Source organism: Chelonia mydas, chromosome 4, assembly GCF_015237465.2.
Source record: "Chelonia mydas isolate rCheMyd1 chromosome 4, rCheMyd1.pri.v2, whole genome shotgun sequence".
Lineage (NCBI taxonomy): Eukaryota > Metazoa > Chordata > Testudines > Cheloniidae > Chelonia > Chelonia mydas.
In genome coordinates this window covers 134,745,557-134,758,708 of record NC_057852.1, presented here as the reverse complement: position 1 = coordinate 134,758,708, position 13,152 = coordinate 134,745,557, and the positions used below count along the sequence as shown (strand labels likewise).

Sequence of the window (13,152 nt, the reverse complement as noted above, 5' to 3'; positions counted from 1 at the left end):
TGGCATAAAATCCATACCCCAATCTTTCCACGATGATGGTGAGGATGAAAAAATTGACTAGTTCTTACTCCCTTGCCTTGCCCCAAATCAATTGCCTGATCCAAACAGCTCTCTTTCCTCCCCGCTGATTCCCACCCACACAGCAAAAGCCTGAGTAATAGTGGTGGTCGTGGTTTATTCCGTTGTGTATTACAATAGCTCCTAGGAGCCCCATTGTGCAGTACAGTCATGAAGTAAAGAGCCCTGCCTCGCAGCGTTTACAATACATCTTAACTCCAGTCTGCCGATGCAGCAGACTTGTGGACCAATGGAGCCAACTGGCCGAGCACGCTCAAGCTAGAACAAACTATCTGCTGTGTCTAGATGTTTAAATCTATGGAGTGCTAGTAATTCTGCCTCGGGTGATCTCAAGCAATGTGCAGGGTCTTTTTGATAGTTGGGACACAAACTCTCTCTCTAGGATTAAAATGAAGACGCTGTTGTGTGCCCACAATGTAAAGTATTCTGCATCTGTGCTCCTGAGTGGTGCATCCAAAGAGCCCTGAATTCTTTGCTGATGTTAATTAAAAAACCACTTGCCAATCTCCCTTAGCGAACTGACCACAAAAATTCACCACAAAGTGAAAATATAAAAGCAGTGACTGTGCGTTTGCGTTATAGCCAAACGATACTGTTCCTGTGAGGCTTTGGAGCTCTTCAGGAGGAGAGCCTTTTTGGACTGTCTTGCTGGATTGGATAATAGGGGGCAATCAGCATATGAAGGGTAGAGGGGGTTGAAGTATTGTGAAGTAATCCTAGTTGTTGGGTTTTTGTTTTTATTTTTCAAAGGTCTGTGGAATATACTTCAGAAATCACCTTAATGTAACGTTTCCTGTGAGACTTGGTCACGGTAGTCTTTAACCTTCTGGATGCAGCTTTCCAAACCTGTGTCTTGTTCTTTGAATCTAAATTTCTGCAGCAATCCATTGAGACAAACCTGCAAATATCACAATGGATTTGGGATCAGTCTCCCAATGCTAAAATCTGCATTAACGCAATGTTGTGCTTGAGATTACAATGCACAAACCAGTTGACCTTTCAATATTCCCTTGCAAGAAATGGTCTCTCAGCACCAAAGCCAGGCTGGAAGCATTTACTTGCTCATCCTGCCCTGATTTGGGTGTTTGTGCTAGCAGTGATTTCAGGGGAAGTGTGGAATCTTGTGTTCTGGTCTTGACAGGCAGGGAAGGAAGATTGGTGTTTTGGGTGGTATTTTGTTTTGAAGTTTTACAGTTTTTAAATAACTTAAGAGTTTTTGGTTATGATCCCTAATCTGCACATCATTTGTTTTCCTCAGAAAAGTACGAAAACTGCCACCGAAGTGGGCCGGACCTTTGCCACAATGTTTTCGGATATAACTTTTCGGCAGAAGCTTCTAGAAACAAAAACGGAAGAAGAGTTTAAAGAAGCCTTGGTACATCAGCGCCACCTGCTGACGGTGGTGAATCAGAGACCCTCAGCAGTGAACGAGGGACACAAAACGCAAAGCCACAAGCCGCTCAAGGTAGGGCGAGAAAAAGTCTAAGTCCTGGCTTTCCGCTGTTGTTTCTGTTTAAATAAAGCGCAGGAACCTGATGATTATTCACAGTACTGAATTAGCCGTACTTATATATTCATGATGCATTTCAGTCTTCAAAACACAGCTGGGTTAGGTCTACACAGCTGCTGGGAGCGAATCCCACAGCCCAGGTTGACTGACTCGTGCTATCCGCTGGTGCGCTAAAAATAGCCATGTAGACATTGCTTTGACGATCGGGCTTGGGCTCTGAATCCCACCCTACTCCTTAGGCTTCAAAGCCTGAGCTCCAGCCTGGGCAGGAATGTCCAAATTGCTGTTTGTAGCACACTAGCGGAACCCCCTGCTAGCACAAGTCTGTCAGCCTGGGCTGCGAGACTCGCTCCCAGCAGCTGCGTAGACACACCCTTCGTGTCACCGCCCGGCTAGTTCTGCTAAAATGTTCTTGTTTCTTATGCCATTTAACTGAATCTCTTTTGCAACAGTGCAAACAGGGTAAAAAGCACTATTACCTCTTTTTAATACCTGATAAATGCAGTGAATCTTGTGTACGTATACGTCCATGTAGCAACTTCCCATTGAAAATTAAAGGAAAACCCTTCAAATGATGATGCTTAATGCGGGCTAGGATTGATGGGTTATTGTAAGTTGCCAAAAAGAGGCAAATGAACTTCAGCACCCTCAATCGGGAAGATAGCAAGTCTGTCTCTGAAGAACCTTAATCTTTACTTGGGTGGTCATCACTCGTACCAACTTTGCATCTCCGCTTTCTCTTCTGGAGCTTCTCTTTCTCTTCTGGAGCTTCTCTGAAGCTTCTCTTCTGGAGCTCCCTTAATGTCATTCTTACACCCTGTCTGTTCACACACAGGTTTTATTATCCAAGCTGAAAAACTGCACACCTAAAAATAAATTGGTGCGTGCCACTTCTAATCTCCTACTCTTTTCCCTAGACTACAAGTAATGTGAAGCTTTGAGCAGCCTACAGGGTTCAGAGTGTAAACTTTCATCACAAATCCATGGTTTGGCTAGTTTTCAGAGTTTAAAACATAATGGTTTAGGAATAAGTAAAGATCATGAAGGGCAACATCTCTGCCCTTTCTTACCTTTATCACAGTCCTCTGCATTTTAAGCATAGAATCTCTTCTTCCAGAGACAAGTCTATAGTCGGTGACTCCTGAACTCCTCTAAATTCCATTCACACTGTGGTTCAGGTTTGCAGAACCAGTTTAAAACACGTCTTTAAGCTGGTTACAAGTGATTTGCAGCAATGTTTTCTTCCAGTGCAGGTTTAACCCTTTGCTCCCTTTCCTCTGAAGCCATTTCTGTAAACACTGGGGCATGTCACAGTAGGAAACCACTCTGGGTGAAAAGTTTAACGAGACTAGGGGTATGTCTACCCTTGCAGACTTACAGCGCCACTCAGAGAGCGCTGAAGAGAAACCACTGTTGTGTGTTCGCACTGTCAGCTGCCCGCACAATAGCATGTTTACACTTGAGGCACTTGCATCGGTATTCAGAGCGGTGGATTCTGGGCAGCTATCCCACAAAGCATCTCTTCCTCTTTTGCCGCTAAGAGTTGAGGGAAGGCGGAGGGGGTTGCGGGGCATCCTGGGTCCTGTCCCAATGCCCCGTGATGCATTACTTTGCATCCCAGCAGTCCCTGTGCTTCTGTCCGCATTTGGCGCCATCTTTCAACGGTTTGTGTTCTGCATGCTCTGCCTCTTTGGTTTGCAGGAATGGATCCCGCACTGGTGACCAATATGCTGCTCGCTCTCACTAACACGTCACGAGTGGCAGTGGAGGTATTCCTTAAACTACAAAAGCAAGAGGAGTGTGACATTGATCTCACCAGGCATAGTAGCTACGACACGAGATTGCTTGTGGCATTCACAGAGGTGCTGATTTTAGTGGAATGCTGCTTTTGGGTTCGGGAAACAAGCACTGAGTGGTGGGATCACATCGCGATGCACATCTGGCATGACGAGCACTGGCTGCAGAACTTTCGGATGAGGAAAGCCACATTCATGGGACTGTGTGAGGAGCTCGCCCCAGCCCTGCGGCACAAGGAGATGAGAATGAGAGCTGCCCTGCACTGGAGAAGCGTGTGGCGATTTGCACTGTGGAAGCTGGCTACTCCAGACTGCTACCCATCGGTCACTAACCAGTTTGGAGCAGGAAAGTCGACCGTTGGACTCGTGTTGACAGAAGTGTGCAGGGCCATTAATCGCATCCTGCTCCGAAAGACCATAACTCTGGGCAACGTGCGTGAGATTGTGGATGGCTTTGCACAAATGGGCTTCCTTAACTGTGGAGGGGGGATAGATAGTGCACACATTTCAATTCTGCCACCAGACCACCTAACCACGGAGTATATTAATCACAAGGGGTATTTCTCAATGGTCCTTCAGGTGCTTGTGGATCACCGTGGGCGTTTCACAGACATTAACGCAGGCTGGTCCGGAAAGGTGCATGATGCATGCATCTTTCGGAACACTGGCCTGTTCAGGAAGCTGCAAGCAGGGACTTTCTTCCCGTTCCAGAAGATCACCATAGGGGAAGTCGAAATGCCCATTGTAATCCTGGGAGACCCCACTTACCCCTTAATGCCGTGGCTTATGAAGCCATACACTGGGCACCTTGACAGCAGCAAGGAGCGATTCAACAGGCTGAGCAAGTGCAGAATGACTGAGTGTGCTTTTGGCCATTTAAAGGCCCGCAGGCGCTGCCTATATGGGAGGCTGGACCTGACCGATGACAATATTCCTATGCGTGCTGTATGCTCCATGATATTTGTGAAGGGAAGGGTGAAAGCTTCACTCAGGGCTGGACCGCAGAGGCTCAGCACCTGGAGGCTGAATTTGAACAGCTAAAGACCGGGGCTATTAGAGGGGGGCAGCATGGGGCCATAAGGATCAGGGATGCCTTGAGGCAGTAATTTGAAGCTGAAAGCTACTAAAATTTGTTGCTATGCTCGGGAGTGCAGTGTTTGTAATGCCAGGAGATGATTGTGATTGGTGCAGATGGTGCACTGTGAAGGTGTAAGAAAATTGCTTGTTGCTTTGTAGGGCTCTGTTTGCTTTCAATTAATAGAATAAAGATAGCTTTCAAACCAACACAATTCATTTATTTAAAAAACAACAACCGGAGGAGAGAGAGACAAAACACATCAGCACTGAGTGGGATGCGGGAAGGGAGGGTCCCAGGACAGTTAAAGATTCGTGTATGTCCAGGTATCACATGCAACCTTCTCGTTTGGAGTACAGTGCAGCAGGTACTGTACTTCAGCAGGGCTAAACTGCAGAGGGCCGGGTGTTGAGTGCAGTGGGTACTGGGAGTCCACAATGCTGGATTATGACAGGGGAGGAGTGGAATGACGCGGGTACAGACTGGAGCCAGGAGGTTGATAAGAGCGTGTTGGTGGTGTCTGGGGGGCACATGGGAAAGAGTTTTGCGACAGTGACTGCAGGGGAAGGCGGGTGCAGAGCTGCTCGGTTTGCAGTGTTAGTAGCGCCTGGAGCGTGCTCGCCTGGCGCTCCATAATGTTTAAGAGCTGCTCCATGGCTTCGTTCTGGCGCACCGCATTCTCCTTTCGGTCCCTCTTCTCACTGTCCCTCCACTCCTTCAATTCTTGTTTTCTGGCCGTAGAGTGCGTAGTGACATCACGCAGACAGTCCTCTTTAGTTCTTTGTGGCCACTTCATAATTCTGCGCAGCCAGCATTAACATAGAGGGAGGCTGGGCTCCCAAGGTCAAATCTGTGAAACCAAAATGCAACATTTTACAGAACCAGTATTGGTTGCAACACAGAGACCACTGATTTAAAACACGGCCATTATTTGCATACCTGTCACTAACTGGCTGACACCAGGCCAGCACAGATGAGCCACAAGACCCCCCAAAATGGTGAGTAATCACAGGGGTAGGGGAAATCCAGTGTTCCAGGACTGTACTGTACACTGGGCACATGACTCTTGGGGAGAGGCAGCACTGTAGAGGGGGCCTTATAATCATTCCTGTCCCCACATATTCCACAGGCTGTGTTCATTATGGAAGATATCTCGCTGCTGAGGGTCAGCAGGGAATCAAGGGAGGGTCTTCTCCAAGACTGAGGCTTCCACCCTGGCCCTTATGTGGCTCACTTGTGTGCAGCAATGTCTGTCTCCCCCCCACACCCCCAGTGATGGCAGAGTGGCATAGGAAAGTTACCCTTAATGGAGCAAGAAACAAAGCAGCTCTGCCAAAGAACCTGCGGCAGCGGATTGCCCAGTATCTCCATGAGAGTTTTGTGGAGATCTCTGAGGCAGATTCCCGTGAAGTTAGGGAGTTAATCAACACCCTGCTCCGCTGCTCAGACTAGGCACTTGGTGCTACGCACACCATACAGACGCAAGCCTGCTTTCTGCAACCCTCCTGCCCACAACAACTCGCTTCATTAGTTCCCAAAATCAAAGCCATTTACCAGGGCTAATCCCTGAAGGATTAATTAATCCCTGAAGGAGCAATCCTAGAGGTAGAAGGATGGAGTCGCAATCACAAAAGGAATAACTGGAGTTAAACAGTGTGTGTGGCGATGGTGTCTAAATGGAGTGTCCGCCTTGAGCCTCGACCAGGAAGAGGTCATTGGAGACCTTGGTGACATTGGAGGTCATTGGAGACCTTGGTTAATCTTCAGGATGGAGAAACCAGACTGAAGAGGGTCTAGAATGGAATTAAAGGGGCAGCAGTTACAGACTGTGCTCAATGAGCTTGGAGATAATGGGGCGGGGGGGGAAGAGGCAATAAATGGAGCGGGGGTGACTTTTTTTTTAATAATGAGAGAGACCAATCCATGTTTATGTTGTGAGGGGGCAGGAAACTTTGGGCGACCGAGAGGATAATGAGACGTGTGAGTTGAGGAGCCAGGGGAATTCAGAAGTCACTGTGTAGGGAGTGATGGCTTCTATCTAGTCTCCTTCTTGGCCATCCATGTGAAATCACTGGTACTGCTGTTATGATGGTATTAGAGACCAGAAGGGAAGCAAGAAGCTGATTTGAAGTTAGAAGTATAATTTTAGCTGAATAGAGATCTCAATATGGTTATGAAGAAGACAGGGATCTAGAGCCTTGATGGACAAGCAGGAAAGCGGGATTATGTCCAGCCCTGAACTTCTAGGCATGTAAGCAGGCTGGGCTTTTCTTCTCATGAAGGTTCTGGGTGGGTCTGAGAGCGAGGTCTAGAGAAATGTATGTAGGCTGCCACCCCTGTAGAGGGAAGATCATCCGCAACAATAGAAGCTGATGGCTGACGCCAACTCCTTTTAGCAAACCCTGTCCTAGACTTGTCCAATACACAGTTAATTAAAACCCAACGAAACCAGAACTTTAGTTTCCCCAATAAACTTTTTAAAAATAATAGTTTCATTTCCTTTGGGCAGCTGTTTTGTGTTCCATGGTCCACTATGACATTTTAGCCCACCAAATAGCCCAGTGATTACCTGAATGATGAATGTTATGTGGTGCTTCTGCTCATTTATTCCAAATTTTTCCTTAATTCACCACATGCATAATTTTTTTCCTTTTAATTTGTTCTTTCTATGCTGCCGCCAACACTAGCACCTAGACCAACCTCCATTCACGTGCATGAGGGCTGCCAAGGGTGCAGTCATTTTCTCTTTCTCCCCTCAGGGTAACCATTCTGATGGTTGTTCCCCTGTGCTTGCTGCGGCAAGATGAGTAAACATACTACTCATTAAAGCAATTGTGATTCTCTGTCTGACCTGTGCCTTTGGGAATGTTTACTTTTAAAAATATTAACCTTTCACAATACAAACCTCTTCAACGTTCAGATGCTTCTATCAGAAGGTTTGGGGTTTTTCAGTTCACATTTCCCTAGTTGTTTAGACCATAAACAAGGTGCTAGAGTTCAAATCTCCAACACAAACAAGCAAGAGATCTTTAAAAGAAGGCTTAAAATAAAGTCCTGTGGACATGTCACAGTAGTACAGCTGTGCCAACACCATGCCAAGAGAAAAAGGCAGTTGACCAAGTAGCTGAAGGCCAATGGGAAGAATAATGACGAGTAAATACAAAGAAACTGATCCTAACATTTATTTTTTTTAAAAAAACCATGAGATTTTTCAAAATAATAAATCCGTCTTATGATGGGGGTGGGTGGGGCTGAACTAATGATTTTTGAATGTTTGGGGTTGGCAATGCTGCTGTAGTCAGGTGTGACCTCTGTTATCGGAAGCCATTTGTTTGATGCAAAAATAGTTTGGGTCCTTCAGAGTTACTGGCCTGGATCATCTGGTTGGATGGAAACCTAGGGAAGCGGACTTTGTGGGAGGAAATCCCCCAGTCGCTTCTTTTGGAGACTCGCCACATCATCCCTTTTGGGTAGGCGTTTGTTTGGAAAAGGCTGTAGGGCCCACCCCAAACCTGCAAAATCCTGAGATCTACAGGAGGCTAGGTTGTCCGTTTGGAGGCTTGTGCCTTACTCGGCATTGGCTGTGGCCCCTGGGCTATGCCCCTAAACTTTGTCTCTCTTTCTCTCCCCTCACCTTGATAACATGGCTCCATCAGAGCCTCCCTATTACCACAGCAGCCTCCAGAATCAATTTCCCCATCTGTGAAGTGGGATAAAACTAATTGTGTCTCACGGAAGGGGGAAGGGTTCCAGTGCTTTGGATTATGTAAATGGCTATAGATGTGCTAACTGTTTATCTTTATTATTATTACAAAGTCTGGATCTGAATGGCCCATTCAAAACAATTAGTTTTAAGTGCCTATCAGCACTGAATAAGGAGGTTAATCTTTTTAACAATACACAAGCCTTTAAACTGACACAACATTTCCTTCCTTTCTTTTAGTTGCATGAGTTTTTCAATGTTGGCAAGGGAATATTTGATGACATAGCACGAAGATTTCCAGTGTACGCTTTGGACTTCACTGACGGTATGTTGGCCAATGTTTATAGAAGCACTGGCCTGCTTTTAATTCTTGTGATATGATGTCCTGTTTACAATGTGAATTGAATATGTTCTTTGATATCTCTATTGGCCCTTTTTATTTAAAAGAAAATCAGGATAGAAACCTATAAATATTTTCTGAGCTGACATGACAGATATTTAAGGACTTGAGAAACTTGCAATGTTCTCTACTTAATGAAGTTGTTTAGTTTGATCCAAATTAATTCCCCATTAAATTGTACGTTGATGATTACATTGATTTATTGTTGGTATCTGCAAAGGGAACATGAATCAAAATTGATCATAAACTAATCAGTTTTAATTGGTACAATAAACTCCCCTTTTCCTGCTGTCTGTGTAAGCCCAACAACATCTCAGTTAACTCACGCGATGAACTCAAAAAAATTAATCGCGATTAACAGAGATGTTGAGATGATGTTGGGGGTTGAGCACTGTTACAAATTGAAGTTATGGGAGCTTCAGCAGAATGTCTTTTACGAACAATGTGGTCTCATTAAGATTCATTAGCAATACAGAGAAGCATAGGGTTATAGGCCAAACTAGTTATTATACTAGGGTTTAACTACCTGGTTTTACACACCTATTATTATAGTAGCGTCAATCATAATTTGTAAATGGTCATGCAGTTGTGTCCAGTATAAATGGCACTAATGTGACCACTGTTGGAATACTGTGTCTGGTTCTGGCGTCCACAGTTCAAGAAGGACGTTGATACATTGGAGAGGGCTCAGAGAAGAGCCATGAGAATGATTAAAGGATTAGAAACCTGCCTTATAGCGGTAGACTCAAAGAGCTAAACCTTCTCTCTGTTAAGCTAAATAGGTTAAGGGGTGACTTGGGGCCCGGCTACACTTGCAAATTAGAGCGCATTAAAGCAGCCCCAGGCATCCTAACTCATGATGCGTCCATGCTGGCAAGGCATGTACAGCGCCCGGACTCCGCGGCTGGAGCACTCCTGGTAATCCACCTCCATGAGAAGCATAAAGCTTAATGCACCCCGGCTGGAGCACCACAGCACCAGTGTGGACACCCTGGTCTATTAATGCGCTCTGATTGGCTTCCAGAAGTGTCCCACAATGCCTGTTCTAGCCACTCTGATCATCACTTTGAACTCTACTGCCCTGCCCTCAGGTGACCAACCGTCCCACCCTTTAAATTCTCTGGGAATTTTGAAAATCCCCTTCCTGTTTGCTCAGCCAGGCGTGGAGTGCTGTCAGCGAATCTTTCCAGGTGACCATGCCTCCACGCGCCAGGCGAGCCCCAGTATGGAGCAATGGCGAGGTGCTAGACCTCATCAGTCTTTGGCGGGAGGAAGCTGTCCTGTCCCAGCTGCGCTCCAGCCATAGGAATTACGATACCTTCAGGCAGATATCCAGGGACATGACGGAAAGGAGCCATGACCAGGACACACTGCAGTACAGGATTAAAGTGAAGGAGCTGCGGAATGCCTACTGCAAAGCCCGCGAGGCAAACCGCCACTCTGGTGCTGCTCCCACGACCTGCCTTTTCTACAAAGAGCTGGATGCAAAACTTGGGGGCGACCCCACCTCCACTCCGAAGACCACCATGGACACTTCAGAGCCCAGTTCAACAAGGCAGGTGAAGGAGGAAAGCGGGAGCGAGGGTGCTCCGGTGGAGGAAGACATCCCGGAATTCCTAGATGCAGCCAGCTGCTGTTCTCAAGCCCGGAGGAAGGTAGCCAGTCTCAGTGGCCGGTGCTTGGGGAAGGACAAACACCAGAGGAGGTGCCTGGTAAGCGGCTTTTATTTTGGGAAGGAAGTTGTTTGGTGTGGGCTCTTGGGCAAGGAGGGTTAGGGCTGCATGCATGCTTAGATGTGGAATAGAGCATTGATGTGCTCTCTCACATTGCGGTAATTGGCCTCAGTGATCTCTTCAAAGGTCTCATGCAGAAGTGCTGTGCTCCTTGTCCCAGTCAGGCTAACATTTCCACGCCACTGTGCCATGAGGGCAGGGGGACCATTGGTGCACATAGGCAAGCTGCATATGGGCCAGGGTGGAAGCTGCATTGTAGTAGAAGACCCTCCCTTGCTTCCCAGGTCACCTACAGCAGCAAGATATCTTCCAGGACGAACTCCTGTGGAAAATGTGGGGACAGTGTTCAGTATAGGGCCCCCTGCAGCTGTTGGCTCTCCCAAGGCACAGAACCCCTTGCCCCTGGTGCTTACTCACCATTTTGGGGCTGCTGTGGATTATGTGCGTTCACTTTGGGACGGGCAATTTCTGCTATTGTATAGACTGTGCTTGTCTACTTTGAGTATGGGGGAATCATTGCTCTGTCTGGTGTGAACAATGCTGCCTCTGTTAAGTCTTGCATTTTGGCTTTACAGATGCAGCCTTGAGATCCCAGCCGTCCTCGTTATCACCGGCCGAAAGACTCCAAAGAATTAGGAAGCGGCCATGTAGAAGCAAAGAGGACATGCTGCATGAAGTAATGCAGCAGTCCCTTAATGAAAATCAAAAAGTGCAGGAATGGCAGGAGGGTGAAAGGAGGGTCCGCCAGCAGAAAGCGGATCGCCGGCATCAAAGCACAGAGCGGCTGCTAAGCATTATGGAGCACGAAGCGGACTCGATACAGGCACTCGTAGCAATGCAGACGGAGCACTTCTGCACACCCTCCCCCCCCCCGCAGCCTTTGTCCCAAAACTCTTTCCCTTGTGCCCCCATGTCGCCTCCAACCCACTTTCCCCAACATCTGGGTTCTTATCGCCACCAGCTGCCTCCAACACCTGTAGCTTCACCACCCAGCCCTGAAAACTAGGACCCTTACCCCCTGCACTCAACCCCCATCACCATGCATTTTAGCCAGCCAGAAGTGCAGCACTCCAGACAAGAAGGCTCAGTATGATAACAGGACATACGCAAATCTGTGACTGTACCATTCCCCACCCCACCCCCTTGCCCTTTCTGTTTCCCAAGCAGTCGTGTTTCTTTTCAATAAATGAATTTTCTTTTCAATAAATGGATTTTTTGGCTTTGAAAACATTCTTTATTATTGCATTAAGTAAAATATACCTTAGCCCAGGAAAGCAACAGGCACTGCAAGTCAGTGTAGCAAACACAGATTCCTACTAACATTGGAACCACTGCACTTCACTCCCATGCAGGGCACCAGACATTACTGGTGGGTTTCAGCCTTAAATTGCTCCCTCAAGGCATCCCTAATCCTTGCAGCCCCGTACTGGGCTCCTCTAATAGCCCTGCTCTCTGGCTGTTCAGATTCAGCCTTCAGGTGTTGAACCTCCGAGATCCATGCCTCAGTGAATCTTTCACCCTTCCCTTCACAAATGTTATGGAGGGTACAGCATGTGGATATAACCGTGGGGATGTTGTCATCGGCCAGGTCCAGCTTCCCATGCAGACAGCACCAGCAGCCCTTTAAACAGCCAAAAGCACACTCACAGTCATTCCGTACCGACTCAGCCTGTTGTTGAACTGCTTCTTGCTGCTGTTAAGGCTCCCTGTGTAGGGTTTCATGAGCCACGGCATTAAAGGGTAAGCGGGGTCTCCAAGGATCACAGTGGGCATTTCGACTTCCCCTATGGTGATCTTGTGGTCTGGGAAGAAAGTCCCGGCTTGCAGCTTCCTGAACAGGCCCGTGTTCCGAAAGATGCGTGCGTCATGCACCTTTCCGGACCAGCCTGCGTTAATGTCAGTGAAACGCCCACGGTGATCCACAAGCACCTGGAGAATCATAGAGAAATACCCCTTCCGATTAACATACTCGGAGGCTATGTGGGTTGGTGTGAAATGGAATATGCTTCCCATCTATCGCCCCTCCAATTAGGGAAACCCATTTGTGCAAAGCCAGCCACAATGTCACGCACGTTACCCAGAGTCATGATGGTTCTGAGCAGGATGCGATTAATGGCCCTGCAAACTTGCATCAACACGATTCCGACGGTCGACTTTCCCACTCCAAACTGGTTAGCAACTGATCGGCGGCTGTCTGGAGTTGCCAGCTTCCAGATTGCAATAGCCACCCGCTTCTCCACCATCAGGGCAGCTCTCAATCTCATGTCCTAGCGTTGCAGGGTGGGGACGAGTTCATCACACAATCCCCATGGAAGTGGCTTTTCTCATCCGAAATTTCTGCAGCCACTGCTCGTCATCGTAGACTTGCATGACAATGTGATCCCACCACTCAGTGCTTGTTTCCCGAGCCCAAAAGCGGCGTTCCACGGTGGTGAGCATGTCCATGAATACCACAAGCAATCTCATGTCCTATCCATTCCGCGAGTTGACATCATCGGCGTCCTCACTGTCAGTTTGGAGCTTAAGGAGTAACTTGACTGCCATTCGTGATGTGCTGGCGAGACCCATCAGCAGACTCCTCAGCACTTCAGGCTCTATTCCCGCAGACTGAAAGGGAAGACAGCGCGCGCAGTATAAAAAATGTTGAAAGACGGCGCCAAATGTGGATGGAAGCACAGGGATTGCTGGGATGCAAAGCGATGCATCACAGGGCGTTGGGACAGGACCCAGAATGCCCCGCACCTCCCCCCTAGTTGGCTGGTTGGCGATTGGAAAAATTAATTTTTCAAATATATTTGGCAGTTTGTGAATGGCACAACCTGGTGGAGCCAGATCCCAATGGGTCATTAGTGCTGGG

The 13,152-nt window shown here is 47.5% G+C and overlaps 1 protein-coding gene across 13 annotated transcripts in view; it reads left to right on the top strand.

Annotated features, from left to right (window-relative positions):
• SLC4A11 (solute carrier family 4 member 11) overlaps nt 1–13,152 on the top strand; it is a 232,644-nt gene that overhangs the window by 166,518 nt on the left and 52,974 nt on the right. For all 13 annotated transcript variants that reach the window (XM_043544918.1, XM_043544916.1, XM_043544917.1 and 10 more), the window contains 2 exons: nt 1,337–1,543; nt 8,403–8,487. In XM_043544918.1, the coding sequence (XP_043400853.1) occupies nt 1,337–1,543; nt 8,403–8,487 (292 nt within the window). The remainder of the gene's footprint in view (nt 1–1,336; nt 1,544–8,402; nt 8,488–13,152) is intronic.